This window comes from Pseudophryne corroboree, chromosome 6 (assembly GCF_028390025.1).
Source record: "Pseudophryne corroboree isolate aPseCor3 chromosome 6, aPseCor3.hap2, whole genome shotgun sequence".
Classification (NCBI taxonomy): domain Eukaryota; kingdom Metazoa; phylum Chordata; class Amphibia; order Anura; family Myobatrachidae; genus Pseudophryne; species Pseudophryne corroboree.
Window position 1 is genome coordinate 808,771,801 of NC_086449.1, and position 23,246 is coordinate 808,795,046.

At 48.1% G+C, this 23,246-nt stretch overlaps 1 protein-coding gene across 2 annotated transcripts in view; it reads right to left on the bottom strand.

The window, feature by feature from the left end:
* NUP205 (nucleoporin 205) overlaps positions 1-23,246 on the bottom strand; it is a 136,984-nt gene that overhangs the window by 58,751 nt on the left and 54,987 nt on the right. The window contains exons 8-12 of one of the 2 annotated variants that reach the window (XM_063929009.1): positions 12,129-12,304; positions 11,839-11,955; positions 11,534-11,671; positions 4,373-4,523; positions 4,041-4,243 (exon numbers count right to left, since the gene is read on the bottom strand). In XM_063929009.1, coding sequence (XP_063785079.1) covers positions 4,041-4,243; positions 4,373-4,523; positions 11,534-11,671; positions 11,839-11,955; positions 12,129-12,304 — 785 coding nt within the window. Of the gene's footprint in view, positions 1-4,040; positions 4,247-4,372; positions 4,524-11,533; positions 11,672-11,838; positions 11,956-12,128; positions 12,305-23,246 lie in introns of both variants that reach the window. The other variant, XM_063929008.1, reaches the window with a different exon arrangement.

The window sequence follows — 23,246 nt, forward strand, 5'->3', positions numbered from 1 at the left end:
GTTCAAGGATTTCAAATTTAAAATGGGTCTCACCGAACCGTCCGGTTTCGGCACCACAAATAGTGTGGAATAGTAACCCCGGCCTTGTTGAAGTAGGGGTACCCTGATTATCACCTGCTGGGAATACAGCTTGTGAATCGCTGCTAGCACCGCCTCCCTGTCTGAGGGAGCAATCGGCAAGGCAGATTTTAGGAACCGGTGGGGTGGAGCCGCCTCGAATTCCAGCTTGTATCCCTGATATACTATTTGAAGGATCCAGGGATCCACCTGTGAGCGAGCCCACTGATCGCTGAAATTCATGAGGCGGGCCCCCACCGTACCTGGCTCAGCCTGTGGAGCCCCACCGTCATGCGGCGGACTTGGAAGAGGAAGCGGGGGAGGACTTTTGTTCCTGGGAACCTGCTGTTTGCTGCAGCCTTTTTCCCCTACCTCTGCCTCTAGACAGAAAAGACCCTCCTTTTCCCCGCTTGTTTTTCTGGGTCCGAAAGGACTGAACCTGATAAAATGGCGCCTTCTTAGGCTGTGAGGGGACATGGGGTAAAAATGCTGACTTCCCAGACGTTGCTGTGGAAACTAGGTCGGAGAGACCATCCCCAAATAATTCCTCCCCTTTATAAGGCAAAACTTCCATGTGCCTTTTGGAATCTGCATCTCCAGTCCACTGGCGAGTCCATAAGCATCTCCTAGCAGAGATGGATAATGCACTTACTTTAGATGCCAGCCGGCAGATTTCCCTCTGTGCATCTCTCATGTATAAGACTGAGTCTTTGATATGGTCAATTGTTAGCAGAATCGTGTCTCTGTCTAACGTGTCAATATTTTCTGACAGTTTATCTGACCACGCAGCGGCAGCACTGCACATCCATGCTGACGCAATAGCTGGTCTAAGTATAATGCCTGAGTGTGTATATACAGACTTCAGGATCGCCTCCTGCTTTCTATCAGCAGGTTCCTTAAGGGCGGCCGTATCCTGGGACGGTAGTGCCACCTTTTTAGACAAACGTGTGAGCGCTTTATCCACCCTAGGGTGTGTTTCCCAACGTAACCTATCCTCTGGCGGGAAAGGGAACGCCATTAGTATCTTCTTAGGAATTACCAATTTCTTATCAGGGGAAGCCCACGCTTCTTCACACACTTCATTTAATTCATCTGACGGGGGAAAAACTACAGGTAGTTTTTTCTCCCCAAACATAATACCCTTTTTTGTGGTACCTGGATGTAAATCAGAAATATTTAACACCTCCTTCATTGCCTCAATCATGCAGTGAATGGCCTTAACGGGCATTAAATTTGACTCATCGTCGTCGACACTGGTGTCAGTATCCGTGTCGACATCTACTTGTGCCATCTGAGATAGCGGGCGTTTCAGAGCCCCTGATGACTTTTGAGACACCTGGACAGGCACGAGCTGAAGACTCGGCTGTCCCACAGTCGGCATGTCGTCAAATTTTTTATGTAAGGAGTCTATACGTGCACTCATTTCCTGCCATAAACTCATCCACTCAGGTGTCTGCCCCCCAGGGGGTGACATCCCTGCTAAAGGCATCTGCTCCCCCTCCACATCATTATCCTCCTCAAACATGTCGACACAGCCGTACCGACACACTCCACACACACAGGGAATGCTCAAACAGAGGACAGGACCCACAAAAAGCCCTTTGGGGGGACAGAGTAAGAGTATGCCAGCACACACCAGAGCGCTATATATATATATATATGCAGGGACTAACTGAGTTATGTCCCTAATAGCTGCTTTTCAATAAAATATATATACTGCCAAATTTAATGCCCCCACTCTCTTTTCCCTCTTACTGGTACTGTAGATTGCAGGGAAGAGCCAGGGAGCTTCCTTCCAGCAGGAGCTGTGAGGGAAAAATGGCACCAGTGTGCTGAGGAGATAGGCTCCGCCCCTTTTTCGCGGCCTATTCTCCCGCTTTTTATGGAATTCTGGCAGGGGTATTTACCTCATATATAGCCCCTGGGGCTATATATTGAGGTATTTTAGCCAGCCAAGGTGTTTTTATTGCTGCCTCAGGGCGCCCCCCCCCAGCGCCCTGCACCCTCAGTGCCCGGAGTGTGAAGTGTGTGAGAGGAGCAATGGCGCACAGCTGCAGTGCTGTGCGCTACCTTGGTGAAGACAGAGTCTTCATGCTGCCGATTTTCCGGACCATCTTCTTGCTTCTGGCTCTGTAAGGGGGACGGCGGCGTGGCTCCAGGACCGAACATCAAGGCTGGGCCTGCGGTCGATCCCTCTGGAGCTAATGGTGTCCAGTAGCCTAAGAAGCCCAATCCGGCTGCAAGCAGGCGAGTTCGCTTCTTCTCCCCTTAGTCCCTCGCTGCAGTGAGCCTGTTGCCAGCAGGTCTCACTGAAAATAAAAAAATCTAAGACTATTACTTTCTAAGAGCTCAGGAGAGCCCCTAGTGTGCATCCAACCTCGGCCGGGCACGAAATCTAACTGAGGCTTGGAGGAGGGTCATAGTGGGAGGAGCCAGTGCACACCAGGTAGTCTAAGATCTTTCTAGAGTGCCCAGCCTCCTTCGGAGCCCGCTATTCCCCATGGTCCTTACGGAGTTCCCAGCATCCACTAGGACGTCAGAGAAAATAAAAAATAAAAAACAGACCCTGTATTGCTAAGGAGTTCCAGAAAAACCACTAAAGTAGAGACAGGAGGAAGTCACATATTTCACGTCTGTAGAAGTACAAAATAACACGGAGCCGTGAGTGTGGTGTAGCTTGGTCACTTTTAAGGTCTGATTGGGGATAGAGGGGGAGGAGCTTTCACACTTCTTTAAAATTTAAAAGTGTCAGGTTCTCTATAGCCACCCGTCTATACCCCAGTGTCAACATGTTCCAGTGTCCCCTAGTGTCTGACTGAGAAATCTTAAACCTCTCTATACAGGTTGCGGTTAAGATGCCTGCAGTCGAGTTCCGACGCCAGAATCCTGACACCCAGCAGAATGTTGACGCCAGACTTCCGACAGGGTCAGGAGACAGCTGCTGGAATAAAGGCAGCTGGCATTCCGACCGTAAGTATAGCGGACAGGTTAAGGCCGGTTAGGATTAGGCGCCACACAGGGGGAGGATACGTTTAGGCACTAAAGGAGAAGGGTTAGGTTGCAGGGAAGAGGGGAGGTTAGAATTAGACTGTGGGAGGGGAAGGTTAGGGTGTAGGGGAGAGGGGGGTAACATACTTACCTCGCCCCATTCGGGATTTCAAACATCGAGATCCCAGCGTCTGTATTGTGACCGCCTGCATCCCGTCTGGCGGTCAAACATACTGCACCCCTCTATACATCCCATTGGATACCACAGGCTAGTTGCGGAATCTGTAGGGCTAAGGAGGGAATCGGGCGCCTGCAAGTGGAAACCTGCGCTGCTCGCTGATGTGACGTCATCCGCCGCAAGTTTCATCATGAATATCAGCATTCGCTAGGTGCAAGAGATCCACCAGAAACAGGCTTTGCTTCTCCACCGCATGACCCCATCGCTTTAGACACACGCCCACAAGTCCTGGCCATTTTGTGCCGTCTCATTTTTACCAGCCTTGAAATGTCCAATTTTCACGGAAAAACAGCGAGTTCCGTCTGACTCACAATAGGATGGATACATAAAAATGCCTAAATTTGGATCTGTGCAGAAAACTTGCTGCTTGCGCCTGTGTGCACAGTGATCGAATTAACACCGCTGCATGCCGGCTGGCTGACACAGTGCCGGAACAGCTGGTAATCCACTATAGAGGTGGAGGCATGTTCGGAATTCAAAGGGGCACATGGTAGCAATGGAATTCTGTTTTATGTCATAATAACAAAGATGGGGGGGGGGGGGGGGAGGATGAGCCTTTTGGCGGGTTACAATTTAAAAGGACAAACTGAATTAAATGAACCCCCCCCCAGTGACTCTTGCACAGGTTTTCAGAAAAACAACAGTTCACCATTACACACAATCACGTTCCATCCGACAGCGTTCCATCCGACAGCAGAGGATAAATGCATTATTAAACACCCAGGTCCCCAACTATAATGCCAAGACATCAGCCTACCCATTCAATGACCGTCGTCGTGAGCTGCAGATACGCAATGAGCCCATCCATCTCGCGCTGGGTGATGCCCCTGAGGGGCGGGTGACGGTGGTGGACGCTGTCGGCACTCGGCACGTCCCTACGTAACTGTTCGTGGTACAGCATTAGCGAGTGGAAGAAGTGTTCCCAGGAGACGGGGCTGCCACCAGACGCCTGCAAACTCTCTGCTGGGATCAAAGTGAAACGTTAGGATGTTTCAGGTACTTCAGCCAGCATCTGACCACGTGACAGTTCACAGAAGAAAGCTCAGATTGCAGCAGAATAGAGTATTACATATAGTACAGGCTACTCACCATGGCCGCTGCTGTTGGCCTTCAGAAAACTGAAGCAATAATGGGCGGACTGGGGGCCGCTGGCCAGACCCTGCAGCATCTTCAGGTAAGGGATGTACAGAGTGGCCGGTAACAGGTCGCTCATTTGTCTCACAAACTTGGACAGCAGGACCTGCAAAGTGAGGAGATAATCAACTAAAGACTACAGGTATTGTACTAAAGGTAACATAAAAGGCAGGACCTGATACTCATGTGTAGATAGTGCTGGGGACCTTTACACACCTGTCTTCAGAACAATTACTGCTCTGTATTATATTTTTTTGTTTTCTAAAACCACACTTCTTTACAAATCAGTGTGTGGCCGTATTAATTACAGGAACTGCAGTCTAAGCATGACAGCTGTTATAAAAGTACTGGTAAGTTTGTACACGGGAGATATATTTGTCCCAGGTTTCTAATCTATATGATTTAAAACCCCAGGAAAAATAAGAATTTACTTACCGATAATTCTATTTCTCGTAGTCCGTAGTGGATGCTGGGGACTCCGTCAGGACCATGGGGGTTTAGCGGCTCCGCAGGAGACAGGGCACAATAATAAAAGCTTTAGGATCAGGTGGTGTGTACTGGCTCCTCCCCCTATGACCCTCCTCCAAGCCTCAGTTAGGATACTGTGCCCGGACGAGCGTGCATAATAAGGAAGGATATTGAATCCTGGGTAAGACTCATACCAGCCACACCAATCACACTGTACAACCTGTGATCTGAACCCAGTTAACAGTATGATAACAACGAAGGAGCCTCTGAAAAGATGGCTCACAACAAGAATAACCCGATTTTTGTAACAATAACTATGTACAAGTATTGCAGAAATCCGCACTTGGGATGGGCGCCCAGCATCCACTACGGACTACGAGAAATAGAATTATCGGTAAGTAAATTCTTATTTTCTCTAACGTCCTAAGTGGATGCTGGGGACTCCGTCAGGACCATGGGGATTATACCAAAGCTCCCAAACGGGCGGGAGAGTGCGGATGACTCTGCAGCACCGAATGAGAGAACTCCAGGTCCTCCTCAGTCAGGGTGTGCCCCTGACCAAGTAGCAGCTCGGCAAAGTTGTAAAGCCGAGACCCCTCGGGCAGCCGCCCAAGATGAGCCCACTTCCTTGTGGAATGGGCTTTTACTGATTTTGGCTGTGGCAAGCCTGCCACAGAATGTGCAAGCTGAATTGTACTACAAATCCAGCGAGCAATCGTCTGCTTAGAAGCAGGAACACCCATCTTGTAGGGTGCATACAGGCTAAACAGCGAGTCAGATTTTCTGACTCCAGTCGTCCTGGAAACATATATTTTCAGGGCCCTGACAATGTCAAGTAACTTGGAGTCCTCCAAGTCCCTAGTAGCCACAGGTACCACAATAGGTTGGTTCATGTGAAAAACAGAAAACACCTTAAGGAGAAATTGAGGACGAGTCCTCAATTCTGCCCTGTCAGAATGAAAAATTAAGTAAGGGCTTTTATATGATAAAGCCGCCCATTCTGACACACGCCTGGCTGAAGCCAGGGCTAATAGAATCTTCACCTTCCATGTGAAATATTTTAATTCCACAGTGGTGAGTGGATCACCAATGTGACTTTAGGAAACTCAAAACAACATTGAGATCCCAAGGTGCCACTGGGGGCACAAAAGGAGGCTGTATATGCAGTACCCCTTTTACAAACGTCTGAACTTCAGGCACTGAAGCCAGTTCTTTCTGGAAGAAATTTGACAGGGTCGAAATTTGAACCTTAATGGACCCTAATTTTAGGCCCATAGACAGTCCTGTTTTCAGGAAATGTAGGAAACGACCCAGTTGGAATTCCTCTGTAGGGACCTTCTTGGCCTCACACCACGCAACATATTTTCGCCAAATGCGGTGAAAATGTTTTGCGGTTACATCCTTCCTGGCTTCGACCAGGGTAGGGATGACTTCATCTGGAATGCCCTTTCAGGATCCGGCGTTCAACTGCCATGCCGTCAAACGCAGCCGCAGTAAGTCTTGGAACAGACAAGGCCCCTGCTGGAGCAGGTCCTTTCTTAAAGGTAGAGGCCACGGTTCTTCCGTGAGCATCTCTTGAAGTTCCGGGTACCAAGTCCTTCTTGACCCATCCGGAACCACGAGTATCGTTCTTACTCATCTCCCTCTTATGATTCTCAGTACTTTTGGTATGAGATGCATAGGAGGGAACACATACCCTGACTGGTACACCCACAGTGTTACCAGAGCGTCCACCGCTATTGCCTGAGGGTCCCTTGACCTGGCGCAATCTTTGTCTAGTTTTTTGTTCAGGCGGGACGCCATCATGTCCACCTTTGGTTTTTCCCAACGGTTTACAATCATGTGGAAGACTTCCCGCTGAAGTCCCCACTCTCCCGGGTGGAGGTTATGCCTGCTGAGGAAGTTTGCTTCCCAGTTTTCCACTCCCGGAATTAACACTGCTGAGAGTGTTATCACATGATTTTTCGCCCAGCGAAGAATCCTTGCAGTTTCTGCCATTTCCCTCCTGCTTCATGTGCCGCCCTGTCTGTTTACGTGGGCGACTGCCGTGATGTTGTCCCACTGGATCAATACCGGCTGACCTTGAAGCAGAGGTCTTGCTAAGCTTAGAGCCTTGTAAATTGCCCTTAGCTCCAGTATATTTATGTGGAGAGAAGTCTCCAGACTTGATCACACTCCCTGGAAATTTTTTTTTTCCTTGTGTGACTGCTCCCCAGCCACTCAGGCTGGCATCCGTGGTCACCAGGACCCAGTCCTGAATGTCGAATCTGCGGCCCTTTCATAGATGAGCACTCTGCAGCCACCGCAGAAGAAAACACCCTTGTCCTTGGAGACAGGGTTGTCCGCTGATGCATCTGAAGATGCGATCCGGACCATTTTCCCAGCAGATTCCACTGAAAGGTTCTTGCGTGAAATCTACCGAATGGGATCGCTTTGTAAGAAACCACCATTTTTCACAGGACCCTTGTGCAATGATGCACTGATACTTTTCCTGGTTTTAGGAGGTTCCTGACTAGCTCGGATAACTCCCTGGCCTTCTTCTCCGGGAGAAAACATCCTTTTCTGGACTGTGTCCAGAATCATTCCTAGGAACATTAGACGTGTCGTCGGAAAAAGCTGCGATTTTGGAATATTTAGAATCCACTCGTGCTGTCGTAGAACTACTTGAGATAGTGCTACTCCGACCGCCAACTGTTCTCTGGACCTTGCCCTTATCAGGAAAGCGTCCATATTTCTTTTAGGAAGAATCATCATTTCGGCCATTACCATGGTAAAGACCCGGGGTGCCGTGGACAATCCAAACGGCAGCGTCTGAACTGATAGTGACAGTTCTGTACCACGAACCTGAGATACCCTTGGTGAGAAGGGCAAAATTTGGACATGTAGGTAAGCGTCCCTGATATCCAGTGACACCATATCGTCCTGGTTCGCTATCACTGCTCTGAGTGACTCCATCTTGATTTGAACCCTTGTATGTAATTGTTCAAATCTTTTAGATCTCACCGAGCCGTTTGGCTTCAGTACCACAATATAGTGTGGAATAATACCCCTTCCCTTGTTGTAGGAGGGGTACTTTGATTATCACCTGCTGGGAATACAGCCTGTGAATTTTTTTCCAATACTGCCTCCCTGTCGGAGGGAGACGTTGGTAAAGCAGACTTCAGGAACTTGTGAGGGGAAGACGTCTCGAATTTCCAATGTACACCTGGGATACTACGTGTAGGATCCAGGAGTCCACTTGCGAGTGAGCCCACTGCGTGCTGAAACTCTTGAGATGACCCCCCACCGCACCCGAGTCCGCTTGTATGGCCCCAGCGTCATGCTGCGGACTTGGCAGAAGCTGTGGAGGACTTCTGTTCCTGGGAATGGGCTGCCTGCTGCAGTCTTCTTCCCTTTCCTCTAACCCTGGGCAGATATGACTGGCCTTTTGCCCGCCTGCCTTTATGGGTACGAAAGGACTGAGACTGAAAAGACTGTGTCCTTTTCTGCTGAGATGTGACTTGGGGTAACAAAAGTGGATTTTCCAGCTGTTGCCATGGCCACCAGGTCCGATGGACCGCCCCTTTATACGGCAATACTTCCATGTGCCGTCTGGAATCTGCATCACCTGACCACTGTCGTGTCTATAAACATCGTCTGGCAGATATGGACATCACATCTACTCTTGATGCCAGAATGCAAATATCCCTCTGCGCATCTCGCATATATAGAAATGCATCCTTAAAATGCTCTATAGTCAATAAAATATTGTTCCTGTCAAGGGTATCAATATTTTCAGTCAGGAAATCCGACCAAGCCCCCCCAGCGCTGCACATCCAGGCTGAGGCGATTGCTGGTCGTAGTATAACACCAGTATGTGTGTATATACTTTTTAGGATATTTTTCAGCTTCCTATCAGCTGGCTCTTTGAGGGCGGCCGTATCTGGAGACGGTAACGCCACTTGTTTTTATAAGCGTGTGAGCGCCTTATCCACCCTAAGGTGTGTTTCCCAACTCGCCCTCACTTCTGGCGGGAAAGGGTATACCTCCAATAATTTTCTATCGGAGGAAACCCACGTATCATCACACACTTTAATTTATCTGATTCAGGAAAAACTACAAGTAGATTATTCCCACCCTACATAATACCCTTATTTGTGGTACTTGTAGTATCAGAAATATGTAACACCTCCTTCATTGCCCTTAACATGTAACGTGTGGCCCTAAAGGAAAATACGTTTGTTTCTTCACCGTCGACAATGAAGTCAGTGTCCGTGTCTGTGTCGACCAACTGAGGTAAATGGGCGTTTTTACAAGCCCCTGACGGTGTCTGAGACGCCTGGACAGGTACTAATTTGTTTGCCGGCCGTCTCATGTCGTCAACCGACCTTGCATCGTGTTGACATTATCACGTAATTCCTAAATAAGCCATCCATTCCGGTGTCGACTCCCTAGAGAGTGACATCACCAATACAGGCAATTTGCTCCGCCTCCTCACCAACATCGTCCTCCTACATGTCGACACACACGTACCGACACACAGCACACACACAGGGAATGCTCTGATAGAGGACAGGACCCCACTAGCCCTTTGGGGAGACAGAGGGAGAGTGTGCCAGCACACACCAAAAACGCTATAATTATACAGGGACAACCCCTTATACAAGTGTTTTCCCTTATAGCATTTTCACATATGTAATCATATCGCCAAATAAGTGCCCCCCCCTCTCTGTTTTAACCCTGTTTCTGTAGTGCAGTGCAGGGGAGAGCCTGGGAGCCTTCCTCACAGCAGAGCTGAGCAGGAAAATGGCGCCGTGTGCTGAGGAGAATAGGCCCCGCCCCCTAAAACGGCGGGCTCTTCTCCCGGAGTTTGTGAGATATGGCAGGGGTTAAATACATCCATATAGCCTCAAGGGCTATATGTGATGTATTTTAGCCATAAAAAAGGTATAATACATTGCTGCCCAGGGCGCCCCCCCCAGCGCCCTGCACCCTCAGTGACCGCTGGTATGAAGTGTGCTGACAACAATGGCGCACAGCTGCAGTGCTGTGCGCTACCTTATGAAGACTGAAAGTCTTCTGCCGCCTGTTTCTGGACCTCTGGACCTCTTCAACTTCGGCATCTGCAAGGGGGGTCGGCGGCACGGCTCCGGGACGAACCCCAGGGTGAGACCTGTGTTCCGACTCCCTCTGGAGCTAATGGTGTCCAGTAGCCTAAGAAGCAAATCCATCCTGCACGCAGGTGAGTTTACTTCTCTCCCCTAAGTCCCTCGTAGCAGTGAGCCTGTTGCCAGCAGGACTCACTGAAAATAAAAAACCTAACTTAAACTTTTATTCTAAGCAGCTCAGGAGAGCCACCTAGATTGCACCCTTCTCGGCCGGGCACAAAGATCTAACTGAGGCTTGGAGGAGGGTCATGGGGGGAGGAGCCAGTGCACACCACCTGATCCTAAAGCTTTTATTATTGTGCCCTGTCTCCTGCGGAGCCGCTAAACCCCCATGGTCCTGACGGAGTCCCCAGCATCCACTTAGGACGTTAGAGAAATGTCTGTTTCTAAAGACATAAGACTTTGGGCTTTAGTAAAAGTTGGTTAAGTGTTCCTGGGGTTATGGATGGAGAGGGTGGGCGGGCTCCATCCATTAGGCTCATTTTGGGAGATCAGGATAATTAGTGCTTGCACCCGTAGAGGCTAATATGGTGTGTAGGGACTTTACTAAGTGTCTTACTACCTGGGAGAACAGGTAGGTGAGGGTATCTGAGACAAGGAATCTGTATTGTTTAGTTAGGTGGGTAGGGATCTCAACCACTGCTGGTATAAGCAAGTCTTGCAGCGTAAAGGTTGGGATCTCAACCTGCCCCTTTCTGTCCCAGACAGGAAGAGCGAAGCCACCATCTGAACACAAGCAGGTCTAGGCTGCACTCAGATGTTGGAATGTTCAGCCAAAGATGCCAGGGACATATACATTGTGATTAGGAGACTACACACAGTAAACCGATGATCCTGACAATACATAAAGTATATGAGAGAAGTGGTCCCTAGTGAAGTAGTCTGTTACAATCCCAGACGCACACTGGTTCAGCTGACAAAATGACCTCGCTGATGACATCGGACAATGTAGCCTACAAACGCTGTACGGCATGAAATATTCTGAATGGATAGACTGCAATTCATGAACATTGGTTCGCCAGTTATGTAATGGTCTGCTACTACCAACATCACTGCTTAATTCACGGCGCAGAATGCAGAGAGAATGGCACTGTGCAGTGCATGTGCCGGACAGTAAAGTTAAACTCCTGCGCAAAACCCGCCTCCCCCGTAACCTGCTGCACTCTGCATGTGGGGGAATGGTCAATTACATGGTAAGGGGGATCGATGGCCACAGAGGTGGCCACCAATGCTTTAGTGGGGATCTATAGCCACAGAGGTGGATCTGTTACCACTGAGGGATTGAGGGAGTGGGCGGATGGGAAATACTTGCTACTGGAGGGGAAAGGTGGAGGGTAATATTACAATGGAGATCTATAAACACTAGCAGTGTGTATTTTTGTAACTAAAATATATTTTCGATAAATGAAATAATAATTAAAAACAAAAGCAGAGGTAACAAAAAAATAAATAAAATAAAGTCAGCTAATCGGGTAATATTTTGCGTGTATTTTCCTTATACCTGGCGCTGAGGTGGTCTCTGGTGAGCGACCCCAAGGTAAGACCCCATCAAGGTGGTTTTCTGGAGTGGCTCGGTCGGGCACCAATATTCCAGAGCCAGTTCAAGATGGAAGGGATCTGTCTTGTACAGCTCGCCAATCTGCCGGGATAATAGAAGACAAATCGTGTCACACATCAACCTCCTTAAAGCTGCACACACTGAAAAATAATCATCTTCAGGGGTTTTAGTTTATGCAGATACATTTTGTACTCGGAACAGGTGAGGCGTCTATCTGATAAAACAGGAAGTGTGTGTTGCGTTCTTACCAATAACATGACATGTTCTAGATCTCGCCGAAGTGACGCGGGGGCCTCGTTTCCCATCTGCATGCTCATGTGGATTAAACGGGCATCCTCTTCAGCCCGATTTCTTAGCTGCTTAACCTGCAAGGAGAGAATACGGTCCATAGGTGTCCTTTAGTCTTAATAAATGTCACAGTTGGGATGATGACGGGGAAAGGGAGCAAGATTCAAAGATTTACTTGCAGGATAAAAACTATTCCTCTTAAATGGTCTCCAAAACTACAGGATCAAAGAATGCTGGATAGGTCACCTACTTTCATGGGCATTCGTGTCAGGAAATCGGTGATGAGTGTGTGAATCCTACGGATGAAGAATTCCTCCTGGGAGAAGACCTCGGAGCCCACCACTGACTCGGTGATGAACAGGAAAGCATTGCCCCCAATGGCCACCTCTGCAATTGTTTCATCTGCCTCGGTGAACTCGGCCAGGGCTGCGAGACAACAGAATCCACTTTCACACAACATCAAAGGACATTATAAAAGGACGAAGTAGTACGAACTTTGTTTAACATAAACAAAATGCACCTTTATCATAACTGCTTCACAGGAAAATCAGGAGGCGCTCCCAAAGCAAAGACCAACACAGTTAAGTAAAAAAAGAACGAATTTAATACACATCAATTCAAATACAGGTGTAATAAAATCTGCAGTAATGATGGAAGCTCCAGGAAGTGGTAATAAAAAATAGTATTTTAATACCTACCCGTAAATCCTTTTCTCCTAGTCCGTAGAGGATGCTGGGGACTCCAAAAGGACCATGGGGTATAGACGGGATCCGCAGGAGCTTGGGCACGCTAAAAAGACTTTGACTGGGTGTGAAGTGGCCCCTCCCTCTATGCCCCTCCCCCAGACCTCAGTTATAGGAACTGTGCCCAGGAGAGACGGACATTTCGAGGAAAGGATTTTTGTTAAACTAAGGGCAAGAAACATACCAGCCCACACCACAAACATACCGTACAACTGGAGTAGCATGAAACCAGATAACAGTATGAACTAACAACAGCAACAAGCTGAACTTAACCGATACACAATGCACGTGTAACCGAAAATAACCAGGAACTTCCGGTTCCGGCGCCCATGTGAGGAGAAGCTGATTGCTGCAGCTCTCCTGCACCCTCGTTAACCGGAGCACACAGCGCCTCCCGTTCGCGGCTTTTCTCCGCACCTGGCGCACACTACCTGTGGGAAAGTGCTGGGGACTGGATGGAAAGGTTTCTGTCCTCCCCCATGCCCCCTAAAGCCCAGAGATCGAGGTCTGAAAAACGGCCGGGGGAATCCAAGATGGCCGCTGCACCTAGCTCACAAACGAGTCTGCAGGCTGCTGGCAGCATTAAACAGGCTTCTGCAAAACACATTTCTCCCTCAGGTGAGCCTGACTGTTCCCCTGCCTCTCCAGTGACTTATGCTGATGTAGTGAGAGCTGTTAGGGATGCCATGGAGCCTATCATGGATGCACATGGATTTATCATGGATGCTAAAATGCAGCAGGCAGTAAAAGACCTAAAATCCCAAATCAAGCAGTTATCTAAGACTGTTCTTACAAATGAACAAAGGCTGGGGGAGACTTTTCAGGATGTTGGGGATCTTAAGCACAGATATGATGAGCTCCAGAAATCTCACTTCCAGCTGCTGAACAAGGTTGACGATCTTGAAAATAGATCGAGGAGATCGAAGCTTCGGGTGCTGGGGCTCCCCGAGTCACTGAAAGGTCCCGATTTGACTCTTTTTTACAAACGTCGCTCCTTGATTTGTTGCATATCCAAGATGAATGCACTGGCTTAGTTATCGAGAGAGCCCACAGACTGGGTCCCCCACGTTCTTCACCTAATAGCAGACCACGTGTGGTTATATTTAAATGTCTGAACTTTCTCCATAAGGAGGCAATATGGACGACATCCAGGAGGCATAGGAATTTACAATAAGAGGGAGCTCGTTTGGCCATTTTCCAGGACTACTACGCGGAGGTATCCCGGGCACGTCGGGAATTTACCCCCCTTTGCTCCCGTTTGGTAAAGGCGAATAAAAAATTTGCTCTGCTCTTCCCTGCAAGACTACGCCTGTTTGATGGAAATTCTTTCCGGGACTTAACAAATCTTGCAGATGCAGAGGCTTATGTTTCTGAGGCATCCAAGGCAGATGACGACTCCTCTCAGGCGGATGACACCCTGGATCGAGATGGCTGAGTATTGCTCCTGGACTTCTCTGTTTCCGGTTATGTCTGCCAATTTAATTATTGCTGTAGAATCTGCTGCAGGTGTTTTTTCCCCCAAAAGAGACTTTGGTCTTATACAGCGGGCTGAACCTTTTTGCCTTGTTTTCTGTTTTAGATTTTTCTTATTCATCTGTTGTCTTTTTGTGGCTATGTAATCTTTCTAGAATGGTTATATATGCTTAGCGGAGATATCTCCCCCTACTTCTTATGCGACAGGCTGCGTTTTTCTTTTTCTGTAACATGCTCTGTGTGCTCTGATATTTTCTTGTTATTTTTCCTATGTATATTTTCATATATTATGTTGCCGAGGGTGGGTAAGGGCGCCCCCTCCCTCATTTTTTCCCTCAGGTTTTCATAATTCTGGCTGGCTCATTGGCGGTCTATGACGGCCTCTGTGCTTGCTTGAACCGGTTGTTCTCGTTTTCTGAAGTTATGATTGTCCTTAGCAGGACTTTCTTTCACAATGTTAATGTTATATTTTGTGTGTTTTCTATGTTTCTGTCCCTCTTTTCTTCTCCCCCTCCCCTTCTCCTCCTAATGTGTCCACCCCGGTATGATTTGTATCTGTTTTTCAGCGGCTGTAGATATCATGATTACTGCGCAGGTTTTCAGGTTTTCCCAGTTCATTTGATGCATGGCTAGTTTGAGTGTCGGCACGTGGAATGTGGGAGGGATCAACTCCCCAGCTAAACGCAGAAAGATTTTGCTCTATCTTCGGAAGGTGGGGATGGATGCAGTTTTCATTCAGGAATCTCACCTTATGCCAAATGAGGTGGTAAAACTGAACACCATGGGTTGGTCTGTGGTAGCCTCTTCCTCCTTCTCTTCTAAGGCTAGGGGAGTGATTATTTTAGCACGGCACACGGTCCCTATCTCTGTCCATGCGATTTTAGATGACACTCAGGGTCGGTATGTACTGGCAGATGTCACATTGTATGCATCCAGGTTCCTACTTTGTAATATCTATGCTCCCAATCAGTACTCTAAGCAATTTTATACGAACATGGTCACTATGCTACTAAGCTACTCTGAAATTCCTATAATCTTGGGTGGAGATTCTAATTTATATTCTTCTCCAACCTTGGATAAATCCCCCCCCCCTCGCTACCACGTATTGGTATCCCCTATATTTGCTCGCAGTTGTCCTTAGTGGATGTGTGGCGCGCATGCTACCCATTAGAAAGGGAATTTACATGCCTCTCAGCTGCGCACCACACGTTCGAGGATTGATTATCTGCTGTTATCTGACTCCTTTTTCTCAAAAGTGGCTGACTCTAAAATTGAGAATATCTGTATTTCAGACCATGCTTTATGCTGGATGAAATTGATGCTCCTCTCAGAAAAATCCCCTTTTTGCTCCTGGCACTTCCCCTCTCATTTAAGTGGCTCTCTGAAATTCCGCTCCTCATTAGATGCAGCGTGGCTGGATTATCATACGCACAATGGAGAAACCCTGGCGATGATCCTGCTCTTTTCTGGCAGGTTTTAAAATCAGTTATTCGGGGGCACATTATGTCCTATAGTAAAAAAAGGGATTTAGATTTAAACTCACAATATTTGGAAGCCCAGGCGGCTCTTACTCACTCTTTTCAGGAATTTAAATCCTCCCCCTCCCCTTCTACTAGGGAACGGTACCTTACACAAAAAAATAAGATTTTACTTACCGATAAATCTATTTCTCGGAGTCCGTAGTGGATGCTGGGGTTCCTGAAAGGACCATGGGGAATAGCGGCTCCGCAGGAGACAGGGCACAAAAAGTAAAGCTTTTTCCGATCAGGTGGTGTGCACTGGCTCCTCCCCCTATGACCCTCCTCCAGACTCCAGTTAGGTACTGTGCCCGGACGAGCGTACACAATAAGGGAGGATTTTGAATCCCGGGTAAGACTCATACCAGCCACACCAATCACACCGTACAACTTGTGATCTAAACCCAGTTAACAGTATGATAACAGCGGAGCCTCTGAAAGATGGCTTCCTTCAACAATAACCCGAATTAGTTAACAATAACTATGTACAATTTATGCAGATAATCCGCACTTGGGATGGGCGCCCAGCATCCACTACGGACTCCGAGAAATAGATTTATCGGTAAGTAAAATCTTATTTTCTCTATCGTCCTAGTGGATGCTGGGGTTCCTGAAAGGACCATGGGGATTATACCAAAGCTCCCAAACGGGCGGGAGAGTGCGGATGACTCTGCAGCACCGAATGAGAGAACTCCAGGTCCTCCTTAGCCAGAGTATCAAATTTGTAAAATTTTACAAACGTGTTCTCCCCTGACCACGTAGCTGCTCGGCAAAGTTGTAATGCCGAGACCCCTCGGGCAGCCGCCCAAGATGAGCCCACCTTCCTTGTGGAGTGGGCCTTTACAGATTTAGGCTGTGGCAGGCCTGCCACAGAATGTGCAAGTTGGATTGTGCTACAGATCCAACGAGCAATCGTCTGCTTAGACGCCGGAGCACCCATCTTGTTGGGTGCATACAATATAAACAACGAGTCAGATTTTCTGACTCCAGCTGTCCTTGCAATATATATTTTTAATGCTCTGACAACGTCCAGTAACTTGGAGTCCTCCAAGTCACTTGTAGCCGCAGGCACTACAATAGGCTGGTTCAGATGAAATGCTGACACCACCTTAGGGAGAAAATGCGGACGAGTCCGCAGTTCTGCCCTGTCCGAATGGAAAATCAGATATGGGCTTTTGTAAGATAAAGCTGCCAATTCTGACACTCTCCTGGCAGAAGCCAGGGCTAGAAGCATGGTCACTTTCCATGTGAGATATTTCAAATCCACCTTTTTTAGTGGTTCAAACCAATGAGATTTTAGGAAATCCAAAACCACATTGAGATCCCACGGTGCCACTGGAGGCACCACAGGAGGCTGTATATGCAGCACTCCCTTAACAAAGGTCTGGACTTCAGGGACTGAAGCCAATTCTTTTTGAAAGAAAATCGACAGGGCCGAAATTTGAACCTTAATAGATCCCAATTTGAGACCCATTGACAATCCTGATTGCAGGAAATGTAGGAATCGACCCAGTTGAAATTCCTCCGTCGGAGCACTCCGATCTTCGCACCACGCAACATATTTTCGCCAAATTCGGTGATAATGTTGCACGGTTACTTCCTTCCTTGCTTTAATCAAAGTAGGAATGACTTCTTCCGGCATGCCTTTTTCCTTTAGGATCCGGCGTTCAACCGCCATGCCGTCAAACGCAGCCGCGGTAAGTCTTGAAACAGACAGGGACCCTGCTGAAGCAAGTCCCTCCTTAGAGGTAGAGGCCACGGATCTTCCGTGATCATCTCTTGAAGTTCCGGGTACCAAGTCCTTCTTGGCCAATCCGGAACCACTAGTATCGTTCTTACGCCTCTTTGCCGTATAATTCTCAATACTTTTGGTATGAGAGGCAGAGGAGGAAACACATACACCGACTGGTACACCCAAGGCGTTACCAGCGCGTCCACAGCTATTGCCTGCGGATCTCTTGACCTGGCGCAATACCTGTCCAGTTTTTTGTTGAGGCGAGACGCCATCATGTCCACCATTGGTCTTTCCCAACGGGTTACCAGCATGTGGAAGACTTCTGGATGAAGTCCCCACTCTCCCGGGTGAAGATCGTGTCTGCTGAGGAAGTCTGCTTCCCAGTTGTCCACTCCCGGGATGAACACTGCTGACAGTGCTATCACATGATTCTCTGCCCAGCGAAGAATCCTTGCAGCTTCTGCCATTGCACTCCTGCTTCTTGTGCCGCCCTGTCTGTTCACATGGGCGACTGCCGTGATGTTGTCCGACTGGATCAACACCGGTTTTCCCTGAAGCAGAGGTTCTGCCTGGCTTAGAGCATTGTATATTGCTCTTAGTTCCAGAATGTTTATGTGAAGAGACGTTTCCAGGCTCGTCCATACTCCCTGGAAGTTTCTTCCTTGTGACTGCTCCCCAGCCTCTCAGGCTGGCGTCCGTGGTCACCAGGATCCAATCCTGTATGCCGAATCTGCGGCCCTCCAATAGATGAGCACTCTGCAACCACCACAGAAGAGACACCCTTGTCCTTGGAGACAGGGTTATCCGCAGGTGCATCTGAAGATGCGACCCTGACCATTTGTTCAACAGATCCCTTTGGAAAATTCTTGCGTGGAATCTGCCGAATGGAATTGCTTCGTAAGAAGCCACCATTTTTCCCAGGACTCTTGTGCATTGATGTACAGACACCTTTCCTGGTTTTAGGAGGTTCCTGACAAGCTCGGATAACTCCTTGGCTTTTTCCTCCGGGAGAAAAACCTTTTTCTGAACCGTGTCCAGAATCATCCCTAGGAACAGCAGACGAGTTGTCGGCATTAACTGGGATTTTGGAATATTCAGAATCCACCCGTGCTGTTTTAGCACTTCCTGAGACAGTGCTAATCCCATCTCTAGCTGTTCTCTGGACCTCGCCCTTATTAGGAGATCGTCCAAGTATGGGATAATTAATACGCCTTTTCTTCGAAGAAGAAACATCATCTCGGCCATTACCTTTGTAAAGATCCGAGGTGCCGTGGACAATCCGAACGGCAGCGTCTGAAACTGATAGTGACAGTTTTGTACAACGAACCTGAGGTACCCCTGGTGTGAGGGGTAAATTGGAACGTGGAGATACGCATCCTTGATGTCCAAGGATACCATAAAGTCCCCCTCTTCCAGGTTCGCTATCACTGCTCTGAGTGACTCCATTTTGAACTTGAACTTCTTTATGTACAGGTTCAAGGACTTCAGATTTAGAATAGGCCTTACCGAGCCATCCGGCTTCGGTACCACAAAAAGAGTGGAATAATACCCCTTCCCTTGTTGCAGAAGAGGTACCTTGACTATCACCTGCTGAGAGTACAGCTTGTGAATGGCTTCCAACACCGTCTCCCTTTCGGAGGGGGACGTTGGTAAAGCAGACTTCAGGAAACGGCGAGGTGGATCTGTCTCTAATTCCAACCTGTATCCCTGAGATATTATCTGCAGGATCCAGGGATCTACTTGCGAGTGAGCCCACTGCGCGCTGTAATTTTTGAGACGACCCCCCACGGTCCCCGAGTCCGCTTGAGAAGCCCCAGCGTCATGCTGAGGCTTTTGTAGAAGCCGGGGAGGGCTTCTGATCCTGGGAAGGAGCTGCGTGTTGCTGTCTCTTCCCTCGACCTTTGCCTCGTGGCAGATATGAATAGCCCTTTGCTCTCTTATTTTTAAAGGAACGAAAGGGCTGCGGTTGAAAAGTCGGTGCCTTTTTCTGTTGGGGAGTGACTTGAGGTAGAAAGGTGGATTTCCCGGCTGTAGCCGTGGCCACCAAATCTGATAGACCGACTCCAAATAACTCCTCCCCTTTATACGGCAAAACTTCCATATGCCGTTTTGAATCCGCATCGCCTGTCCACTGTCGCGTCCATAAAGCTCTTCTGGCCGAAATGGACATAGCACTTACCCGTGATGCCAGTGTGCATATATCCCTCTGTGCATCACGCATATAAAGAAATGCATCCTTTATTTGTTCTAACGACAGTAAAATATTGTCCCTGTCCAGGGTATCAATATTTTCAATCAGGGATTCTGACCAAACTACCCCCGCACTGCCCATCCAGGCAGTCGCTACAGCTGGTCGTAGTATAACACCTGCATGTGTGTATATACTTTTTTGGATATTTTCCATCCTCCTATCTGATGGATCTTTAAGTGCGGCCGTCTCAGGAGAGGGTAACGCCACTTGTTTAGATAAGCGTGTTAGCGCCTTGTCCACCCTAGGAGGTGTTTCCCAGCGCTCCCTAACCTCTGGCGGGAAAGGGTATAATGCCAATAATTTCTTTGAAATTATCAGCTTTTTATCAGGGGCAACCCACGCTTCATTACACACGTCATTTAGTTCTTCTGATTCAGGAAAAACTATAGGTAGTTTTTTCATACCCCACATAATACCCTGTTTAGTGGTACCTGTAGTATCAGCTAAATGTAACGCCTCCTTCATTGCCAAAATCATATAACGTGTGGCCCTACTGGAAAATACGGTTGATTCGTCACCGTCACCACTGGAGTCATCGCCTGTGTCTGGGTCTGTGTCGACCGACTGAGGCAAAGGGCGTTTCACAGCCCCTGACGGTGTTTGAGTCGCCTGGACAGGCACTAATTGATTGTCCGGCCGTCTCATGTCGTCAAACGACTGCTTTAGCGTGTTGACACTATCCCGTAGTTCCATAAATAAAGGCATCCATTCTGGTGTCGACTCCCTAGGGGGTGACATCCTCATATTTGGCAATTGCTCCGCCTCCACACCAATATCGTCCTCATACATGTCGACACACACGTACCGACACACAGCAGACACACAGGGAATGCTCCTAACGAAGACAGGACCCACTAGCCCTTTGGGGAGACAGAGGGAGAGTTTGCCAGCACACACCAAAAGCGCTATATATATATCAGGGATAGCCTTATAATAAGTGCTCCCTTATAGCTGCTTTGTTATATCAAAATATCGCCATAAATGTGCCCCCCCCTCTCTGTTTTACCCTGTTTCTGTAGTGCAGTGCAGGGGAGAGACTTGGGAGCCGTCCTGACCAGCGGAGCTGTGAGAGGAAATGGCGCCGTGTGCTGAGGAGATAGGCCCCGCCCCTTTTCCGGCGGGCTCGTCTCCCGCTATTTAGAAAAATTAGGCAGGGGTTAAATATCTCCATATAGCCTCTAGGGCTATATGTGAGGTATTTTTAGCCTTTATAGGTACTCATTTGCCTCCCAGGGCGCCCCCCTCCCAGCGCCCTGCACCCTCAGTGACTGCCGTGTGAAGTGTGCTGAGAGGAAAATGGCGCACAGCTGCAGTGCTGTGCGCTACCTTTAGAAGACTGCAGGAGTCTTCAGCCGCCGATTCTGGACCTCTTCTGATTTCAGCATCTGCAAGGGGGCCGGCGGCGTGGCTCCGGTGACCATCCAGGCTGTACCTGTGATCGTCCCTCTGGAGCTTGATGTCCAGTAGCCAAGAAACCAATCCATCCTGCACGCAGGTGAGTTGACTCCTTCTCCCCTCAGTCCCTCGCTGCAGTGATCCTGTTGCCAGCAGGAATCACTGTAAAATAAAAAACCTAGCTAAACTTTCTCTAAGCAGCTCTTTAGGAGAGCCACCTAGATTGCACCCTTCTCGGCCGGGCACAAAAATCTAACTGGAGTCTGGAGGAGGGTCATAGGGGGAGGAGCCAGTGCACACCACCTGATCGGAAAAAGCTTTACTTTTTGTGCCCTGTCTCCTGCGGAGCCGCTATTCCCCATGGTCCTTTCAGGAACCCCAGCATCCACTAGGACGATAGAGAAACACTGTTTGATACCCTCCTTTCTCAAATGGAAGCTAAATATTCATTTTCAAGAGACTGTGGCATTTACAGATATGGCAATAAGTCTGGCAAACTGTTATCCCATTTGTTAAAAGGCAGACACCCTAAAGTGGTCATTCACTCTCTGCTCACCCAAGGTGGGGATAGAGTATGGACCTCGGCCAAGATTGCTGAGGTGCTACAGTCTTTTTATACCACTCTTTATGCACGTCCTGTTATTAACCAGACCCACAAGTCTAGCTTTTGGTCTTCTACTGATCTGCCTCAAATGTCAGAGTCGCACTGTACCTCTCTTCTTGCACCTATCACCACTGAGGAAGTTTCTTTAGCAATGGCTGGACTGAAGACTGGGAAGACTCCGGGCCCTGACGGTTTTGCCAATGACTACTATAAAATTCTATCTACTAGACTGTGCGAACCTCTTTCTGTCTTATTTAATTCTTTCATGCAGGGTGCTTCCTTGCCCCAATATTTTAATTCCGCGGTCATAAAGGTTATCCCGAAGCCTGGCCGGGATCCTGAGTCTCCCAGTTCTTATCGTCCGATCTCCCTTCTAAACACGGATTATAAATTGTTCACTAAAATCCTCTCGAATAGACTCAAAGTCATAGTCCCTGATATAGTTCATACAGACCAGACTGGATTTGTCTGGGGTCGGCAATCAGTGAGCAATATCCGAAAGGTCTTGACTGTTATGCAGGCCTTTCAGCTTTCCAAACCCACTGACACTAATGTATTATTGTCACTTGATGCCGAAAAGGCGTTCGACCTGGTCACCTGGGACCATCTGTATGAAACGCTTCACCGCTTTGGTGCACCTGAGGACTTTGTCTCTCTTATTTCCCAATTATATGAATCTCCCTCCACTCAAGTTTTGGGGAATGGTATCCTCTCATCCCCTTTTCTTATCCAGAGTGGCACATGTCAGGGCTGCCCCTTGTCACCTTTATTATTTGCCTTACCTTTAGAACCCCTAGCTGTTTCCCCGAGAAATTCTCCCAGATTTACAGGCATAAAAATAATGGACACCATGGTAAAATTATCACTGTATGCTGACGACATGCTTCTATTTATTTCTCAGCCTGATACGTCCATCCCTGCAATTGTCTCCCTGATTGAACAATTTCGTTCCTTTGTGGGATACAAAATTAATATATCTAAATCCGAGCTTCTCCTCCTTTCAGGAGACTCTTCCCTCTTTCCATTACACCCGTTCCTGTCCCTATTCCCAGTGGCTCGAGATAGTCTTAGATATTTAGGAGTTCAGATCCCTACTTCCCTCCCGGATCTATATGCGGTTAATTTTGGTCCTATTTTGTCCAAGGTGTCTAAAATCCTTACAGACTGGGCGTCTCTGCCCTTGTCTCTTATGGGTCGCGCAGAAGTTATTAAATCTGTTGTTTTTCCCAAGATTGCTTATTTTCTTCTTATGCTCCCTATTGCCCTGGTTGAGAAAGATGTCCTTTTTCTTAAACAGTGTTTCACTAGATTTCTATGGGCAGGTAAACGACCAAGAGTCCCCTACGCTAGGTTACAGCTATTACGTGAAGAGGGAGGTATGGGAATCCCGGATCCTGTTCTATTTAGCAGAGCAGCGATGTACCGCTATATCACAGACTGGCTTTGGGGCAGATCAGTATTTACGAACTTGCCACTTGAACTTGCCGTATTCCATCCTTTCTCCCCTGCTGCACTCTTACACACCTCAAACTCCCGTCTCCCATCAGAGATAAAACATAATAATCAATTTTGGCATACATATCGAGCATGGCAGGCCACTCACACTAAAGCCCGGAGAAAACCTGACACCTCTCTTCACACTATGTTTTG